Genomic DNA, 21,681 nt, shown 5'->3' with positions numbered 1-21,681 from the left:
TGCCTCATTTTTGTTGAGCCCGTTTGAAAGCGGTATCCATTCGAAAATGATCTCTCATTTCCTCATTGCCCGTTTGAAAACGGTGCTACCTCATAATTATCTTTCATTCTGAGTTGCAAACCACCAAGTCAAGGTGTTTAGAGTAAATAATTTTTGATAACATTCTAATTCTAGGACTTCATTTAGGGTCATGCATTAGGGTAGGTTGCATTGTCAAGTGAATCCTTCGTTGATTAATGCTATGCAAAATGGTTCTGTCATTTTTGCTTTGATATTCGATGAATACGTCATCTTTACCAAAGGGGGCATCTATAGACACCCCATTTCGCAACGCCTTAAGAAGCAAAAGATTTAGTTGGTCTATCGAGTCTTGAGTCGATATTCTGCAATAGATTAGGCATCTATGCATTCTAGGGTAGATTTCTTCTCATTTTAGGTGTTTTCGCAATCTTAATGGTTTCTAGGGTGTTCCAATAGTATCTGGAAGATGAAAGTTCAATTTTCCAAATAAGTGAAAAAACCTACTATTTATAGACTTTTCAGGGTTTCCCTAATTTTTGCCCATTTATGCACTACATGGGTATTTTGGTCATCCCCGATGTGTCATGTTTGAACCCCGAGTTGTGTTTGAGAAATCTTGAGCGATTCCATGAATTTTGAAAAAAGCTGCTATTTTTATAATTTCTCAGGGGTTTTACTTGACTTGGAAATTTTATGTGTCAATGGCACTTTGGGTATTTTCAGGGGATACCAAATGATCCTGTTTGATATTGCTCACCGAAAGGACCTGACTTTAAAAGTTTCTACTTTTGAAGTTTGACCACTAAGACTTTCCATTTTTAACTTTCTCCTTAAGGGTGGATCAATTTGAGGGTATTTTGGTCGCATTTGGATGCGTAATGGTCAAATAAGGGCATTTTAGTCCGAAAAATTGTTTTCCCAAAAAAAGATGGTTTGATCATGTGTTGGGGATGCACAATAAATGTCAAATGGGTTGGGTCCATATAGAAAATGTTGAATTAAGAAAGATTATACTGAATTTTTATGAAAAAAACCTAAGACCCGTGTGAAATGGCCCATTGGGCTAAAAGCCCGCAAAAATGGAGCCCATGTGGGCTCACCCACGTGGGTCGACCACCATGGTCGGCACCCCACATGGCTGACCCACATGGGATGGGCGCCCAACCTTGATGATGTCATAGTGGTGACATCATATTTGTTAAAGAAAATATATATAAATAATAAAAGAGAAGAAGGAAAGAAAAAAGAAAGGAATGGTTGCTTAAAAGGTTTTCTCCAAAGAAGCAATGTGGAATAGGAATAGCATGTCTTGATTGACAAGAAATTAAGATTTGAATCAAATCCAATCTGGAAACAAGAAAGAAACAAAGCAAGAGGGGAAAATTGGAAACAAGCCAAAGATGGGATCTCTCACATGGAAAATTACTATTTTTCTCTTAACCCTAGCTTTTTTGTATAAAATCAAAGCAAACAACCCCTAGGGAGGTCTGAAATTTTCGTCCCTCTCTCTCCTCCATATTCAAATTTGTTCCATTGTTTTGTGTCTTTTGGTGTTCATCTCTACCACTTGGTTCTATACAAAGTGCTTTCATACATTCAACATATTCAACATTGGAGGCTATTCGGGGTTTTTCTTGGGATTAAAAGGGTAAGTCAAAGCGTATATCGAAAGATTACTTACCCTAGAGAGAATGAGAGCTAGCAAGGTTGGTCTTCTAAAACCCTCTTTCATGTAGTTTAAACTAGAAGCATGCTAGGAGTGAATTTATGATTTTCTTTGAAAAGCTATGAAGATGAAAGTATTTGCATGTGAAATTTTGAGGAGATAAGATCAGGTTTAGGTTATTTCATAATCTAAAATTGTTTATTGAAAAATCTATTTTTTAATATTAAAATCCAAATTTTGAAATTAAGAGGGTTTAAATCCATTTTACAAAGCAACTTTAATAAGTCTTTGAAATTTCTTGACTTTTTCAATCTCTGAGTCTTTGTGTATTAAAAATCATAGAAATCTAGAATTTTCAGAAATTTTGACTTAGTTTTGACAGCGATTTGACCTTCTGAACTTTACCCTTAAAGGGGTAAAAATCCAAAAATCGAATTTAAAAAGATGTCAAAACATATAAAAAATCAATGTAAATTTAAACTTAATAGAATTTTAAGGTTTTGAAATAGTACGAAGTTTTTGAAGAATTTTGGATTTTATTTAAGGGGTTTAAAATTTTATTTAATTCTAAAGGCATTTTTGGAAATAACCAATTTTTGAAAAATATATAGAGTTTCCAGAGATGAAAGTTTGATGAGAAGTAGCTAAAGACTTAATCTAATCTCCTGTGAATGTTTCAAGATTTTCGGTTGCGGTTAGATATTTGTTTATGATTTTTATGCCAAATCAAGCATGCTATATTAAATCGGAAACAAATAGCAAATTGCAATGAAAATTTTTGGAAATATTCTATTGAGATTTACTACTAGAATTGCATGTTTTCACAAAATTTGGGTTATTTGGATTATTTGTACTATGTGTTTCTTTGTAATTCCATAATCTCGACAGATATCTTCAAAATAACAAATGGATAATAAACCATCTTTAAAATCCGTGAAAATTTTACAGTAATCTTCTCTGGTCAAGAGAAAGCTACTATCAACATTTCAGCTTATTTTGCTTGGAGTTTCTATAAGTTTATGTGTAAATTTATAGTCTGGACAGAACTCTTATACATTGAAAAATCGATAGTAAAACATATTTAAAATCCATGAAACTTTTACAGTAATCTTCTCTGGTCAAGAGAAAGCTGCTGTAAAAATTTCAGCTTAATCCAAACAGATTTGCTATAAGTTGATGTGTCTGAACTGAATTTGTTTTTAAAATACTTAAGAAAATGAAAATAAATTCGAATTGTTATTAAAAAATTTCAAAAAAATTCTAATGCTCTATCATATATTCAATCTTTAAACTATTAAAATAGAAACTTTAGGAGTCATTGATTTCTTTTGCTAATTTGCAATGCTATGATAGTTTAATCGCCAAGATTGCGTTCATAATCGTATCTTAATTGCGATCAATCCTTAATAATTTGAGCATTTAAATTATACTATGTTGTTGACTCCGAGGTCCACTGTCCACGGAAATCCTGAGAAATATGCCAGGCAATAACAGACTATAACTTACGTGTTAAATTATGCAAGGGTGGAAAGCACGATTCCCTTCCATGAATAAAACTCAAGGGTAAAACTTGCTAATAATAGAGCTTTTGGTATTCCTTAGATGTTAGGAATAGAAAATCTTTGAAAAATAAAAAATTATTAACTTAATAAATTAATATCATTTGATCCATGCTTTTGGAACCGTTGGATAACGGTATCTCTTCATAGAGACCTTTAGAACCAACTAGGAACACTTATGTCACGTTCTAGGTTTTAGGATGTCCTAGAGTTAGGGAGTACATCCTCATCACGACCAATTGCTATTATTAGCAATTGAGTCATTGATCTAGTTACACTATTTACCTCTTTTTCCCATACGATAAGCCTAGTTATCTAGGATGTAGGTTAACCTGCATTAGTCTAAGGGACGTCATGCACTTAGATAAGACCATATAGCATCTTAGATGAAGTCCTAGGATAATAAAAGCTATTCAACTTGAATTAAATAAATTTCCTTAAACTGTTGAAACAGTTAGTCAAGTCTAGATTGGTGTCCTAGATGTCTTTGGCATATAGCTTAGTTTAGGCACCGAACTACGATCGACTCTGATTCCAGTGAGGCTTGGATACGTAGGCAGCTCTGGATGCTTTGAATGGCATACCAAACACGAGTCGGCCCACCACAAATGGTGGAATTTTGTATATTAGTTTTTTCTAAATTCTTAACTAAATTAATTAAAATATATAGGATTTTTATCAAATTAGAATTTTAGAAGAACATTCACTAAGATTGAATCCAAACAAATTAAGAAAAGCAAGATACACATTAGGAATAATATCGAAATTAGATTTTAGAATACATGTCACATAGTTCGCACATTAATATAGAGTTAAATGAGCCATTTAAAAGAAATTCAAGAGAGTGAACTTTTGAAATTGAAGACCGGATTATCGGGCAAGAATGGTGCTTGTGGTGGTAATTTCCCATACCTTCCATTCTCGTAATCAGGTAGCGAATCTAGATTTATGGTTAATTATGGGTCATAGATCTCTCATCTAGGTGGCGACTCTGTCATTCTCTTTTGCGTGAAATTCGGATTGCTTTACTGATCACAAGTTCACAGAAAAGATGATTAAATCAATAATAAACGGCACACGCCATTCGGGTGGGTACGAGAGATCAAGAGAGGGGGAGGTGGGCCGCACCGCCCCTCTCGCGGGATCGGGTCCCACAACCTGTGACCACCTTTCCAGAAAAAGGACTCAACCACCCTATACCGTGTCACATAAAATGTACAGGGGAAGAGAAAAGACAAGCAAACCTTCCTCTCCCTCCCCTTCCAAAATAAAAATAAAGGAGAGTTTAAAGAGTTATTACAGACCCAGTAAATCGACCTCAAACAAGGCCTTAAAGAAACAAAGTTCGACAAAAACTCCAAAGGTGCCTATACTCACCACCCTACTGGTCCTCCACGGGGGCCGCAACTTTTGTAGAGACCTTTGGAGCTACCACGCTCGTCGAATCCTTAATCGGCTCCACGACATCCACCACGCCCTGAGGAAGGTCCTCCGGAATGGTCTCCTCAGCCTCGTGCATCAACTTTTCTAGAAGGAAGGAAGCATCGGCCTCGTGAACATGCCACCGACACTCAATAAAAGCCTCTATCTCAACCATGGTTTAAAATTTTGGTTTCGAAACCGGTTTCGGTCATGTAAATTTCTGAAATTTCGGTCGAAGTAAAGAAGTGGCACCTTTTGCTGTCGGTTGTAATTTCGGTCGAGATTTCGCGTTTTAGTAATATTTTAAAGGTAAAAAATTTCGACCAAAATTTCGGTTATTTTTCTGAAATTTCCGAAATTTGGGTTGATTTGTTCAAAATATCAGAAATTTCGTCTCAATTTCCGGATTTTTTCACCCAAAATTTCCTGAATTTCCCCCCATTCTACATCCGATGTTTTGATGTGGTGGGCCCATCATCTCCACCCAAACCCATGCATAGGGTGGGGTCTACCATTTTACATCTCATGTTATTGGTGGGAAGAGGCCAGCATTTTTCAGCTTATGTTTTTGGGATTTACTAGGGGTGGGCCCATCGTGGGGATGTTGCGGATTTCGTTCACTTGTAGTTACTTAGTTGGTGCCACCCGAAAATGTTTTTGGAAAAATTTTACCGTACATCCAATCAACCCCATGTGGATTTGGGTTATGTTTCTGTCCGAACAATCCTAGCCATTGGATTGGAGGGGGCTTACTATATGGACTATGTGGATCATGCCAATATCATGTAAGTGGACCCTATCATTGCATACTATGGGCTGTGTCAAGACTCTCAATTAGGGCCAAGTCACAATCAACATTAGTGAAGGAACAAAGTACAAGGAATTATTTTTTAAAACAAAAAGGTATTTTAGTTATTTACTTGGTGGCACCTAAAATTTCATTTACTTTGTGGGACCCAAAATTGCACCCCGAAATTCCAGTAAAATTCATAATTTGCCCTATTTTCTTCCTTAGGTAATCCAATCTAGTGAATTTATGAACCAAATAAATGTCATTCTTCAAAACTAATCAAATTCGCAAAGTCCATTAATTGCCAGAAAACAAATACAATGTTCATTTACAAAATAAGTAGTACAAATGGGAATGCAAAGACAATTGAGGAGGCGATCAGCCCTATATGGACTCCACATCGATGTCATTAACTTAATACCACATCGAGTTACAGGGCGGTTCGAATCCATCTTCCCTATCCCGGTCTCGGGCATGATGGGCATGATGCATGTGCTGGCGAATCTGGTTTTCAATGAAGAAATAGTACTGCTGCCAGGTCATTTGAAGCACATATGTTTGCTGGTATTGATGGACATAATAGTGATACAGAGTGGGCTCCACTTGCATTAGCAATCCCAAACGAGGGTAAGCGGTAGTAGGGCCGGATGATGTCGGTGCTGCTCTGGAAGATTATGCCTCACCATATGCATGTGCTTATGAGTTATATGGCATCCCATACCCATATGATCCGCTTTGGGACTGTGTCTGTGTATCAATTCCATATGGGTAGCCATACCCATACCCATGCCCATAGCCATACTGCCCATATCCATAATAAGCAGTGGAACCCAATCCACTCTCAGCTTTGACCGGTCCATAACCATGACTTTGCGAATTCCCACCTTCAACACTCAAATTCTTGAATGTGTCTGTCAAGCTATCAACACCGTAATGAGAATGAGCATCTAAGGAGTCCAGTTCTTCGTCGTTGGGCCGGTTCCCATGTCGTTGTTGGGATGCATCCGATTGCCAGTGTTGGGGTCGTGCACCATGATCATAATCCTGATCCTGAGTAACGTTGTCAAACTCACACTACCACCTCTATCAGCAGAAGCTCCTACACCTTCTACACTACCCCCAGCATCTGTATTGTCATCCGATGGCGACCAACCATCATCAGAACCCACTATTGGAACTGCAACGGGTTCAGGGAGGCTCTGTATCCGGCGGCAATGTATCATCATCATCGACTCCCATATGTTCCGTGATTAAAGCATTTGGTCTACCTCTAGGTGCACCAGCACCGGCTCTCCAATCTCCTTCACCCACTCATAAAGAGGGTCTTCCTCACCATCTATGCAGAATACGTCAGTGAGATCTAGAGGATCAGTGTAGGCCTCCCGGCTGCTATCTATCTCTCTGTGCTTCAACCTCAATTGTGTGTTATAATGGACATACACAAGATTGTGCAAGTTTTCATGTCCAAGCTTGTTCCTCCGTTTCGAGTGGATGAGGTTGAAGGTGCTCCAATTTCTCTCGCAACCAGAAGAAGATGCTGTCTGAGATAAAAAAACTTATGGCTAGCGATCTCAGGTTTGGAGCATCCGTCCCGTATAACACCCACCACTCAGCTGCAAAATAAAATACAAGATTAATCAATTACTTGCTCAATCTATAATTATGCAATATATACACTTCTTCTAAGCCTTTACCTGGTGCTGTGTTAGCTCTTCCGGCCACAGCAGATGCAATCCCAAAAGAGCCAACAGCATCCCGAAACGCCTTGATCTACGATGCAGTTAACAATAATATCCATTAGTCTAAAATTAAAATATTCCTCTCATTTATAGGGAAATAGATCAATGTTCACCTGTGATAAAATTGTTGATTGTTCATTCGCATCCGGTTCCAACTTCTGGATAACAGTCTGCAAGTTTTTAATAAGATCGGCCCGAGGTCCAAGATACTCGCTGTATTGGTACTTTGGATTGAGATAGTATGCATATAAAAAAAAGAAATCCTTGTTATATATTTCTATCATAAATCATGATATAAGAAGAGATAATAAGTCTAGGTTGGTGATTGTGTTCGTACCAGCCGAATGAAGTGGGTGAAGTAGCATGTTCTTCCATCTAGTGTCGATGATTTTATGGTAACCTTGAAAGGCTCGTGTAGCCGTCGTTTGTACTTCACCCTTCATCAACTCGATGGCATGATACATAGAACCCATGGTAGGCTTTTTATCCCCATCTACCATCCTCAAAACTCTTACTCTGGGCTCTAATATATCAATTATTGTCTTACAATTCTGCCAGAAAGTTGGACTACCGACGAGACCCTCAGCCTTCTGTCTAGCTGCACTCTTGCTCTCTCTGTAATCATTCCACTCACTGGATGAGAATAATTGCTTTAATCCAACCTTCTTGTCCAGCATACTTTGAAGAGCCACGTAGTTAGTGGCAAACCTAGTAAGCCTAGGGCGTACCAAGCCTCCCCCACACTTCTCCCTCATGAGTGACAGTACATATCCATGGTTATATATGAAGTTAGTCACTGATTTGGCCTCGGCGACTACGTTCTTCACCCTCTCTGTTTTCCCAATGTCCTTTAGCATTAGGTCGATGCAATGTGCCGCACACGGGGTCCAAAATATATGATACTTCTCCATAATTTGCTGCCCCTCCTTCTTGTAGTTGCTCCTATTGTCGGTGACAATTTGAACAATAATTTTCTCCCCAACCTCCTTGATTACCTCTACCAATAGTTTGTAGATGTACCTGTAGTCTTTGTTGACAGCGGAAGCCTCAATACTTTTTAGGAAGACGGTCTTGCCATCACAGTACACCATAAAGTTGATGATGGACTGTCTTAGGGTACCAGTCCAACCATCGGTCATGATTGTGACTCCGTACTCAGGCCATTGTTGCTTTAACCCATTTATATATTTCGCCAGGTCCTCAACCTCCAAGGGTAAGTACTTATTCATGATTTCGTATGAAGTGGGAGCCTTCACTCCTCTTCCATATTCGCAAGCTACATCAACAAAATGCTGCAAGTATGGGCTGGTTGCGGTATTTGCCAGGATGGCATTGTAGGAGGCAAATTTCGCATATGCTCTCCCAACAGCTTCCCTCACACTTCCCCACATATGGACACAACCCATTTGACATTTATGGTTCATCCCTCACACATGATCGAACCATCCTTTTTGGGAAAATAATTTTTCGGACCAAAATGCCCCTATTTGACAATTACACATCCAAATGTGACCAAAATAACCTTAAATTAGTTCACCCCTAAAGGAAAAAGTTAAAAATGGAAAGTCTTTGTGAACAAACTTCAAAAATAGAAACTTTTAAAGTTGGATCCTTTTGATGAGCAATATCAAACAGGATCATTTGGTACCCCCTGAAAATACCCAAAATGCCCTTGACACATAAAATTTTCAAGTCAAGCGAAACCCCTGAGAAATGCTAAATTTAGCAGGTTTTCCAAAATTCAGGAAATCATTCATAATCTCTCAGACATAATTCGGGGATCAAAAGAATTACACAGGAAAAGACCAAATTACCTCGAGGTGCTAGAATTTGGCGAGACTAGGGAAAACCCTGAGAAATTCCAAAAATAGCAGATTTTTGAAAATTTATGAACGGACTCAAGTTTTCTTAGACACAACTTAGGGACCAAATATGATATATTGAAAATGTCTAAAATACCCCCGAAGTGCAAGACTAAGAAAAAATCTTGAGATATCTAAATTTAGCAGGTTTCCCAAATTTTACGAAATTACTCCTAATCCATCTGCCGTACCCTCCAGATGGTTTTGGACATATGAGAAATGATTGAAATATCTATATGATGATGAAAATGTGGAAGCCCCATGAGTTTCTAAAAATAGCAGCTTTTTCAAAATTTGTAAAATCATTCAAGATTTCTCAAATATAACTCGGGGGTCAAACGAGACACATCAGGAATGACCAAAATACCCCTGCAGTGCAAAATAGGCAAAAATGTTGGAAACCCTGAAAATTCTAAAAATAGCAAGTTTTTTTATTTGCTTGGAAACTTGAACTTTCATCTTCCAGAGGCCAAAGGAACCCCCTAGAGACCTTCAGGATCGCGAATCAACTTCAAAACTCTCATAATGAAATGAAATATATCCTAAAATGCATGGATGCCTAATCTAATGCTGAATACGGATTCAAAACTCGATGATACTACCGAATCTTTTGCTTTTTAAAGCGTAGCAAAATGGGGGTGTCTACAGATGCCCCTCTTTGGTAGAGATGACGTAGTCATCGAATACCAAAGCAAAAGTGACAGAGTCATTTTGCGCAGCTTTAATCAACAAAGGACAATAGACAAAATACAACCTAGACACAAACATATAGTACCTAATGCAAGACCCTAAACGAAGTCCTAGAATTGAAATATAATAAAAAATCATTTTTATTCTTGCTACCATGAGCTGGTAGTTCAGAAAAAATAGAGAAATGAATTCAATCTAAGAAAGAAAATCACGCAACTTAGAATGAAAAATAATCTCGATGCGGCGCCGTTCACAAACGGGCAATGAGAGAATGAGACGTCATTTTCGAATGGATTTAGAAATAATAAAACACCGTATTTTTACGGATTCCAAGGAAACGAAACATCATATTTGTATGATGTTCAAAGAGAATTAAGAGACCATTTTTTAATGGACTCAGAGAGAATGAAATACCATATTTATACGGATTTCAAGGAAATGAGACACAAAATTCGTATGATGTTCAAAGAGAATTAAGAGACCATTTTTGAATGAACTCAGAGATAATGAAATACCGTATTTATACGGATTTCAAGGAAATGAGACACCAAATTCGTATGATGTTCAAAGAGAATTAAGAGACCATTTTTAATGAACTCAGATAAAATGAAATACCGTATTTTTACGGATTCTAAGGAAATGAGACATCATATTTGTACGATGTTCAAAGAGAATTAAGAGATCATTTTTGAATGAACTCAGATAAAACGAACCGTATTTTTACGGATTCCAAGGAAACGAGACATCATATTTGTATGATGTTCAAATAAAATTAAAAGACCATTTCTGAATGGACTCAGAGAGAATGAAATACCGTATTTATACGGATTCCAAGGAAATGAGACATCACATTTGTATGATGCTCAAAGAGAATAAGAGAACATTTTTGAATGGACACAGAAAGAATGAAATACCGTATTTTTACGGTTTCCAAGGAAACGAGATATCATATTTGTATGATGTTCAAAGAGAATTAAGAGACCATTTCTGAATGGACTCAGAGAGAATGAAATACCATATTTATACGAATTCCAAGAAAATGGGACATCACATTTGTATAATGCTTAAAGAAAATAAGAGACCATTTTTTAATGGACTCCGAGAGAATGAAATACCGTATTTATACGGATTCCAAGAAAATGAGACATCACATTTGTATGATGCTCAAAGAGAATAAGAGACCATAGTTGTATGGACTCAAAAAGAATGGAATACCATATTTATACGGATTCCAAGGAAATGAGACATCACATTTGTATGATGCTCAAAGAGAATAAGAGACCATTTTTTAATGGACTCCGAGAGAATGAAATACCGTATTTATACGGATTCCAAGGAAATGAGACATCATATTTGTATGATGTTTAAAGAGAATTAAGAGACCATTTCTGAATGGACTCAGAGAGAATGAAATACCATATTTATACGGATTTCAAGGAAATGAGACATCACATTTGTATAATGCTGAAAGAGAATAAGAGACCATTTTTTAATGGACTCCGAGAGAATGGAATACCATATTTATACGGATTCCAAGGAAATGAGACATCACATTTGTATGATGCTCAAAGAGAATAAGAGACCATAGTTGTATGGACTCGAAGAGAATGGAATACCATATTTATACGGATTCCAAGGAAATGAGACCGTAATTGTACGGACTCGGAAGGAACATGACGCCGTAATTATACGGACCCTGAAGGGAATGAGACACTGTAGTTATACGGTCTCAAAAGGAATAGGACACTGTAGTCATACAGGCCCAAAAGGATTAGAGTCCATAGTCATATGTACTCAAAGAGAATGTGACACCGTAGTTGTACGGGTTCAAAAGAGATAAGACAACTTCGGTTGAGATGAATTAATGAATTCAGTAATGAAGAATTTGTAGATTTTTCATGAACTTGAATTTGAGGTAAACTCGAATTTGATGAATTTTAGATGCTTGAAATTGGTGTAGGATGAAATCGGGGACAATATAAATCATGCCCGATGAAGATATGGGAAACTAAGACTTTGACGAATGACGAGACGACGAACCTTAGGAATTATGCAACATGATTAACGACAAAGGTTTTGGAACGCTATCAGGAAGCTTCAACATGATTTTTTTTTCGCACAGAGATTGTCTGTCTTTTCTTCTGGGGATTTTGATAACTGAAACCTTGATCTAACTACCTGGTATTGGTAATCTAGAACAACGGCTCTCTTGGATACTGAAAATTGGGAAGTGGGATTTTTCCTTTGACAGGTGTTTAGATAAACACTTCTTGACCAGGATAATATTCAACTGCCAGGAAGGAAATTAAAAATTTTAAGGGTTCATCTTTCTGAGAAACTGGCCCAATCATCATCACATATGAAATCCTCCATGCCTCAGGTGCCTTTCTGAGGCATGGTCCTCTTATGAAAACTCTACTTCCTGATGTTTCTACTTCGGAATGCTTCTGAGCTGATCTTCTTTAAAACGAAGCTCTTTGACTAGATTCTCGAGATCTTTCCTTCAGGATCAACTTAGCGCAGGTACAATCGCAGGGAGCTGACGACACCGGGCCTCTTTCACCGAGACAGTTGCATCATTTGGACACAAGGACGGTGGTTAACTTTTCTTAAAGAGGATATTTGGGTAAATGACAATATTCAAAGGATTGAGAAACTCCGAAAGAGTGAACTTAGAATGACAAAGATTGACTAACTACACTGACAGACACAGTGATGGTTATGACTTAGTTAACGTTTTGTTTGGTAAGTCTATCTTTTCAAAGAGTAGTTTCTCAATTAATAAACACTGGACTTCTTCCTTAAAACAGTAATGCCTCAAGGATTTGGTTAGTATTCCTATGATTGCTTGGTTTCAATGCCCCCAATTTCTAGGATGACACTTGAACTCGCTTGAACTTCTTTTTGATCTTCAGTCTTGATACCGGTTGTAGCCTTCTTATAATGATTCTCTTACCGTGACCAAGTCATCTCTTCAGGGTATTTAACTTGGCGAACCGTGCTAGCCTTAACTATTGCCTGAACCGCCTTTTTAGGTTTTCGATCCAGCAGGCTATCTCCTTAGCTTTTGCCTAAGCCGCCCTTTCGGGTTTTCAACTTAGCAGGGGAATGATCTTAAATTTTGCCTAGACCGCCTTTTCAGGTTTCCAATCTAGCAGATCTTCAAACTCCGTTCTTTTTCTTATTCATCATTTTTTTTTTAGGAATAGATCTTTCATTCTGTACATATGTGTAGACACCCCATTTTGCTCTACCTTAATCGATAAAGAAATTAGGGTTTGTTTTCCGTCGGTTTTCCAATGTCTTTCTTTCCCGCATCCGTTTGTTACATTTCTAAATATTTTTGGTCGTTTCCGTCGTGTTTCGTATTTTCCCGCTAAATGTTGAGAAGGATTATTCAGAAAAATCTAAACCAGAGAGAATTGGGACCCGTTTGGTGGGCCCGCATTGGGTGCTTCGATTAAATTTGGATCGAGAAAGTTGGACCCATTTGGTGGGGCCGCATGATGCATTTTGATTAAATTTGGACTCGTTTGGTGGGCCCGCATTGAACATTTGTTTAAAATCGAATCAACCGAGGGCCCACATTGTGGGGCCCGCGTTGTGGGGCCTCAGTGGGGCCTCTTGTGAGGCCTCTTATGAAGAGCAATGATGGTAGCTCTCCACTAAGAAACATGATGGGCCCTCCACTAAGAGCAATAATGATGGACTCTCCACTAAGAAACATGATGGGCCCTCCACTAAGAGCAATAATGATGGACTCTCCACTAAGAAACATGATGGGCCCTCCACTAAGAGCAATAATGATGGACTCTCCACTAAGAAACATGATGGGCCCTCCACTAAGAACAATAATGATGGATTCTCCACTAAGAGGGACAACATGATGAGCTCTCCACCAACATATCTCTCTCTCTCTCTTTCTCTCCCTATATATATCTCCCTTCCCATCCATAAGGAAGAAAGAGGAAAAAAAAAAGAAATTTATCTTCCATTATCTCTTTCTCTTCCATTATCTCTTCTAATCACTCCCTCCAATCCCTTTCCTCAATATATTCTTCCATCCCTCTCCCTAATATTCTTCTTCCATTATCTCTTCACTCCCTCAATCACTCCCTCTAAACACTCCAGAGAAAGCGAAAGACGGCGGAGCGGATCGGCGGCGGCAGGATTTTTTATATTTTTTGGATTGGGCGGAGATCTTCACCACAGGTAGGTGCATTGTTCTCAAAATATTTCTGTATTTTTCCGAATTTTTCTGATTTTTTCCGCAAATTGTGTTTTAAAAATGGAAAACTCTTCAAAAAACATCTTTTGACGAAGAAAAATTAAATTATATACCAAACAGATTCTAAAATTAATGAAATTTCGTGGGAAAATAATATGTTACTGATTCATTTTACCATGAATTTGTAAAGATTTTTGGAGTTTATTTGGTATATTATTTAATATTTTCTTTGAAACTTATCAGATTTTAGGAGAATTTTTACTAACATCAGATCATCATTAAAATTCATAAAATTTTTACAGTAGTCTTATCTTCCATATTACTTGTTACTGTAAAATTTTCGTGTGATTTGGATCTGTTTTAATATGGGATGTAGTGTTAATTTATAATCTGGTCTGGAAATTGTAAAATCCGAAATTGGTAGTAAATAATTTCTAAAATTCATGCAAATCTCACTGCATGCGATTTTGATTCATATAGTATTTCTGTAGAAATTTCATAGAATTTAGAGTTATATTTCTACTAGTTTATGTGTTAATTGTGCAATCTGGACATTTAATGGTTTAATCAAGATTAAATGTGAATTTAATGTAAAAATATGCAAAACTCATCCTGTAAGCTACATACATTTTCATCTTGCTGCTGTAGAAATTTCAAATCATTTCGAATTTATTTGCAACAATTTCACTTGTAAAACCGCTCATATGCTTAAAATTGATAAAATCCATGGAAAATTCGAAATTAATTGAAAATCATATAAAAATTCCTAAAGAACTTTAAAATTCTGTCACATGTTCACTCCTTAATCCATTGAAACAGAAATTTTAGGATCTTTAGATTTTCCTGGAAAAATGGCCCGTGCATCCATAATCGTATCCCAATTGCAACTTGATCTTTGACAATTTGAATATTTAAGTTATAGCATGTTGTTGGCTCCGAGGTTAGTGTCCACGGAAATCCTGAGATTCTGCCAGGCAATAAGATGCTATAACCTAAGTATTAAATTGCACAAGGAAAGAGCGCACGATTCCCTCCTTTGGATGCCATTCAAGGCCGAAATTGGTGAACCCTAGAACCATTGGTAATCCTTAAATGTCTAGAAACTGAAAATCTTCGAAATCTGAAACTCATTAACCTCGAGAACTTAAATCGATTTATCTTGTGTCTTTCGGAACCATTGGATTATGGTTTCCAATCTAAGAACCATTAGAGCCCAATTTAGGAACACTGGTGTCGTGCCGTGTCCTAGGTTTTAGGGAGTCCTAGAGTTAGGAGTCCAGCCTCATCACGGACGCTTGCTATGAATAGCAACCGTACCATAGGTCTAGTTACACTAGTCACCCGATCTTTCCCTAGGACAAGCCTAGTAAACTAGGATGTAGGCAAAACCTGCATTAGTCTAAGGGACAACTTGCATTCAGATAAGAATCATATAGCATCTTAGATGAAATCCTAAGATAATAAAATCCTCAACTTGAATTAAATAATTCCTCCTAAAACTGTTGAAACAGTCAAATCCGTCTAAGTCGGTGTCCTAGTTGAGTTAGGCATATGTAGCTTAGCTTAGGTGCACCGAACTACGTCGACTCTGATCCCAGTGAGGCTTGGGTACGTAGGCAGCTTGGATGTCTGATGGCATACCACCCGCGAGTCGGCACCACAACAAATTGTGGTGTTTTGTATATTAATTTTCTTGTAAATGCTTAATCAAATCACTTAGGATTTTTCATGAAATTAGAATTTTAGGAGAACTTTCACCTAGATTGAATCCAGACAAATTAAGAAATCAAGATACACATTTAGGATTCACATTGAAATTAGATCATAGGATGCATGTCACTTAGTTCGCACAATAACATAGAGTTGAATGAGCCATTTAAAATAAATTTAAAAGAGTTAGCTTTTGGAATCGAAGACCGACTATCGGGCAAGAATGGTGCATGTGGTGGATAACTCCCCATACCTTCCATTCTCGTAACCAGGTAGCGAGTCTAGATTTCTGGTTAATTATGGGTCCTAGATCCCACATCTAGGTGGCGACTCTGTCAGTCTCTTTCGTGTGGAATTCGGATTGCCTTAGTGATCCCAAGTCCACAGGAAAGACGAATTCAAATCAATATTAAAATGCACACGCCAATCGCGTGGGAACGAGAGACCAAAGGAGAGCGCGCGGCGGCTCGCGCCCCACGCCCCTCTCGCGGGATCATGTCCCACAGTCTGGCGACTCTGCTGGGGATCACCTAACTTCATTAAAATTCCAAAAGATAATTCATTTGAATTTAATTTAACTGGCTCATAAGAACTCTATCTCTTGTATACTTGTCAGATTAGTTTGTCTTGTTTTATTTTCTCATCACATTTTACTCAAACTTAATCTAACAAAACCTGAAGGCATCATAGATCGCGCGAACTTATTGCACACACTTACATCACTTGCATCTAAACCCTTGCATCTCACGTGCACACACGTCCTATTTTAGGAACCCGGAGTGTTATCTAGCATGGTTGACTGGGATTTCATCACCTGGTGCCTCTGTGCTAGAGAAGCATTCCACCCTTAGCCTAGTACCTTTATGGTACGTAAACGGATCTCTTGTTCACGTACTGATACGCCGGACACTGGTACAGTATATCGAACAGGGATTCGCGCTAAGGGAACTCTTGGCCTTACCCCTAGATTAACCCACACATGCATGTAGTATACGAACACATGTGCATCACGTGTGTGAGCCTAGTTTAGGATATCCTACCTATTTGTGTCTAGATTAGGCCGTAGACCATCTTCTAATGGCTACGATCGGTCCTAGGTACACAAACAAAGTCATGAGTCGAGATCCTCTCTCCACTCCGCTAGATTAGGATTAGGGTTGATGCCTTCAGGTAACACTGATAAAATGTGCAAAGATTAAAAAACTTTCCCTTTGGGGTTAGGATATAAATCCCATCATTTCCAAAGATCTCATAGGATTAGTCATTCATGATCTATCCGTTGAAAGCAATCTTATACTATCTCATCTAATCTCTTGATCGTGCGTCTTTCATTCTTCTGTCATACGATTCGATCGTATCTTCATGCCATCCCCTAACTGGCAGGAGCAGAATCTCACAATCTTTCGATTATGCAATCTCATGATCTGATCATGCCTGGTCCAGATGATCCAATCTTGCTTGTACCCTTGGTCTTTTCTTACTCTAAGGGCAACCTTTTTCAAGAATATTTTGCTAAGTCCTTCAGAGTTCACTATCATAATCCTTGAACTAGGGGCGTTCCCCTATGCGAATCAGTAATCATGGTCAGTACAATTGTTGAGTCCGGTCTTACATTTCAAGGTCAATGCCTAGTCCAGGCAAGATATCTTCTGCTTCTCTTTTTTATTTAGAGTTGTGAATCCTAAGAATGTTCAGGATAGGTCATCAGATGTAATAGCCATTTCTTTAAATAAAAATTTCAGTTCCAATAGTTCACTTGTGTCTATTTCTTAAGTGTGCTTCTGATCTTAAAATAAGACTCCCTCCTCAAATGAGGACAAAATTGACGAAACTCCACTTGAGTCACAACGATTACTTGAACAAGAGGAGGAGCGCCAATCCCAGCCTTTCAAAGATGAAATTGAAGTGGTAAACACTGGCACTGAAACCTTGATCCAGTAAATGCCGATTGAAAATACATTACCCTCTGAAGAGTGTGAAGAATTGGTAAACCCATTTTGAGGATAAAAAGATGGTCCGGTAAGCGTTACCATTAATGCCAGGAGAAAGACCCAGATAGAAGGTTCAAGAAAGAATGAAGTGAATATCATATGCTATGCAAGGGGCATGGAGGGGAAACAACTTTCATATTTCCAATGAATGACCTTGGTTCTCAAATTCATAACATGAAGCCATCAAATTCGAGATAAGAAGTTCAAGAGCAAGCATTGAAAAGTGATCATCAGATATCAAGAGTTACAAATCCATAGATGGAGGATGTCGAAGAACAAGTTTCGCTCTATGAAAGTCGAAGGCGCGTTTTAGAATCTTGAAAGAAGAAGATCTATTATCTCTTACCTGGAAATGCCGTCAAACTCCGTAAAAAAAAAAAAAAAATAAAATAAATAATCAGTACCAGAGGGACTCTAGTAAACTAGATCGACTCCCAATCTAAACATCGGAAGGCCTTCTTTGGCCGAATAAATCCCAAAATCAGAACCCAATGTCAAAACAAATACATGTTTGCAAACCCTTTTGAGCCTGAATGAAATTTTCTTGAAAACCCATCAAACTAGGGGCATTCGCCCCGAACTACGCGAGACCTGATCCCTACACTGGGGTACGTAGGCAGCTCGGTTAAACTGAGTTCGGTCGATTCAAAAAAGAAAAGCAATTCAATCAATCCAAAAAAAAAAAAAAAAAAAAAAAGAAATTCAATCCTTTCAGAAAAAGAGGGACAAGTTCCTAAAGAAGAGAAGTCAATTATTCCAGAAAGAAGAGAAAAAAAAAGAAAAATCAATAAACCTTCGAACAATTTATCTTCAAACTAGGGGCATTCACCCTGAACTACACACGACCTGATTCCTACCTTGGGATATGTAGGCAACCTGTTCACAGGTTCGGTCGAAATCTTTGTTGAACCTTAAGCCATTCTTTGAAAAGCCCTATCCTACCTATAAAGTCCTTCCGATGTTCAGAACTAATGATCTAGGTCCCGAAACAAAACAAAAAAAAAATGATGATGAATAAAAAAAAATGGAGTTTGAAGATCTGCTAGACTGAAAACCTGAAAGGGCGGTTTAGGCAAAATTTAAGATCATTCCCCTGTTAAGTTGAAAACCCGAAAGGGCGGCTTAGGCAAAAGCTAAGGGGATAGCCTGCTGAATCGAAAACCTAGAAAGACGGTTCAGGCAAAAGTTAAGGCTACCACGGTCCGCCAAGTTAAAAACCCTGAAGAGGTGACTTGGTCACGGTAAGAGAATCATTATAAGAAGGCTACAGCCAGTATCAAGACTGAAGATCAACTGAAGTTCAAGCAAATTTATAAGAAGGTTACAGCCGGTATCAGGACTGAAGATCAATTGAAGTTCAAACAAATTCAAGTGACATCCTCAAAACTGGGGGCATTGGAGCTAAGCAATCCTAGGAGTTGTAATTAAATCATTGAGGCATTACTATTTTAAGGAAAAAGTCCAGTGTTTACCAATTGAAAAAAATATTCCTTGAAAGGATAGACTTACCAAATAAAACGTTAACTAAGTCAGAAGCATTACTGTGTCTGTCAGTGTAGTTAATCAATCGTTGTTATTCTATGTTCGGAGTAGAGCTCCTCAATCCTTTGAGTAGTGCCTTTTATCTAAGTTTTCTATTTAAAAAGAGTCAATCGTCATCCATATGTCCAAATGATGCAACTGTCTCGGTGAAGGAGGCCCGGCCTCGTCAGCTCCCTGCGATTGTACCTGAAAAAGTTCGAGAATCTAGTCAAACAGCTATATTTCAAAGATGATCAACCCAGAAGAATTCAGAAGTAGAAACATCAGAAAGCCCAGCTTCCGTAAAAAGATCATACCCCAGGAAGGCATCTTAAGCTTGGAAGAGCCTCAGATGCAATGATGGTCGAGCCAATTTCTCAGAAAGATGAACCGTTAAAATTCAGAATTTCCTTCCAGTTAGTTAAATACTTTCCTGGTCAAGAAATGTTTATCTAAACACCTATCAAGAGGCAAGTCCCACTTTTCCATGATTATATCCAAGAGAGCCGTTGTTCTAGATTACCAATTTCAAGTGTCTTGTTCAAGGTTTCAGTCATCCAAATCCCCAAAGACAAGACCAGCAGTCTCTTTGAGAAAAATCTTGTTGAAGTTTCATAAAAGTGTTTCTAATCCATTCTTGTTAGTAATGGTTCTTCGGTTTGCCGTTTCATCATTCGTCAAAGTCCTAGTTTCCGATATCTTTGTCAGGCACGATCTATAACATCCTCGATTTCATTAAGTTCAAAAAAATCAAAAATTCATCAAATCCAATCCTATGTCAAATTCAAGTTCATGAAAAATCTCTAAATTCTTCGTTATTGAATTCATCAATCAAAGCTATCTTGTTTCTTTGAGCCTGTTTGTGAACGGTGCCTCTTTTCTCGAGTCCATTTGTAAATGGTCTCGTCTTCTCCTTGAACCCGTTTGTGAACGGTGTCTCATTTTTCTGAGTCCATTTACGGTCTCATGTCCTCCTTGAGCCCGTTTGTGGACGCTGCCTTATTTCTGAAAAATCAAAAATTCATCAAATCCAATCCTACGTCAAATTCAAGTTTATGAAAAATCTCTAAATTCTTCGTGGTTGAAGCTATCTTGTTTCTTTGAGCCCATTTGTGAACGGTGCCTCATTTCTCGAGTCCATTTATGAATGGTCTCATGTTCTCCTAGAGCCCTTTTGTGAACGGTGCCTCGTTTCTCGAGTCCATTTGTGAATGGTCTCATCTTCTCCTTAAGCCCGTTTGTGAACGGTACCTCATTTTCTGAGTCTATTTGTGAATGGTCTCATGTTCTCCTAGAGCCCGTTTGTGAACGGTGCCTCGTTTCTCGAGTCCATTTGTGAATGGTCTCGTCTTCTCCTTAAGCCCGTTTGTGAACGGTACCTCATTTTCTGAGTCTATTTGTGAATGGTCTCATGTTTTCTTTGAGCCCGTTTGTGAACGGTGCCTCGTTTCTCGAATCCATTTGTGAATGGTCTCGTCTTCTCCTTGAGCCCGTTGGTGAACGGTACCTCATTTTCTGAGCCCATTTGTGAATGGTCTTTTTATTCTCCTTGAGCCCGTTTGTGAACGGTACCTCATTTTCTGAGTCTATTTGTGAATGGTCTCATGTTTTCCTTGAGCCCGTTTGTGAACGGTGCCTCGTTTCTCGAATCCATTTGTGAATGGTCTCGTCTTCTCCTTGAGCCCGTTGGTGAACGGTACCTCATTTTCTGAGCCCATTTGTGAATGGTCTTTTATTCTCCTTGAGCCCGTTTGTGAATGGTACCTCATTTTCTGAGTCCATTTGTGAATGGTCTCATGTTCTCCTTGAGCCCGTTTGTGAACGGTGCCTCGTTTCTCGAGTCCATTTGTGAATGGTCATGTGTTCTCTTTAAGCCCGTTTGTAAACGGTACCTCATTTTCGAGTCCATTTGTGAATGGTCTCGTCTTCTCCTTGAGCCCGTTTGTGAACGGTACCTCATTTTCTGAATCCATTTGTGAATGGTCTCTTATCCTCCTTGAGCCCGCTTGTGAAAGATGTCTCATTTTCTTTTTCTTTTAAAAAAAAAAAAAAAAAAAAAAAAAAAAAAAAAAAAAAAACCGCTTGAGAACGATCTTTGTTCTTTCTGTTCGGAATCCATTCGAAAGTGGTATCTCATTCTCTCGTTGCCCGTTTGTGAACGGCACCGCATCAGGATTTCTTATTATGTTCTAATTCTAGGATTTCATTTAGGGCCTTGCATTAGGTAGTAAATGTTTGCGTCTAAGTTCCGTTTGTGTAGAGTCTTTTGTCGATTAAAGCTACGCAAAATGGCTCTGTCATTTTGACTTTGGTATTCGATGACTACGTCATCTCTACCAAAGAGGGGCATCTGTAGACACCCCATTTTGCTCTACCTTAATCGATAAAGAAATTAGGGTTTGTTTTCCGTCGGTTTTCCAATGTCTTTCTTTCCCGCATCCGTTTGTTACATTTCTAAATATTTTTGGTCGTTTCCGTCGTG

The 21,681-nt window shown here is 38.2% G+C and overlaps 1 protein-coding gene across 1 annotated transcript; it reads right to left on the bottom strand.

Annotated features, from left to right (window-relative positions):
- Positions 1-6,154: 6,154 nt before the first annotated feature.
- LOC143888581 (uncharacterized) lies at positions 6,155-8,603 on the bottom strand. Its single transcript, XM_077393025.1, has 5 exons — positions 7,535-8,603; positions 7,311-7,474; positions 7,153-7,228; positions 6,727-6,995; positions 6,155-6,508 (listed from the first exon to the last, which is right to left on the bottom strand). The coding sequence occupies exons 1-5, from the start codon at positions 8,601-8,603 to the stop codon at positions 6,155-6,157; spliced, it is 1,932 nt and encodes a 643-aa protein (XP_077249140.1).
- Positions 8,604-21,681: the final 13,078 nt, after the last annotated feature.

The sequence above is a fragment of the Tasmannia lanceolata genome, unplaced genomic scaffold, assembly GCF_043159265.1.
Source record: "Tasmannia lanceolata isolate RefF3 unplaced genomic scaffold, GAP_Taslan_0.1 ptg000012l, whole genome shotgun sequence".
Lineage (NCBI taxonomy): Eukaryota > Viridiplantae > Streptophyta > Magnoliopsida > Canellales > Winteraceae > Tasmannia > Tasmannia lanceolata.
Note: the sequence above shows the minus strand (reverse complement) of the source record. Positions and strands in the feature narration are given on the sequence as shown.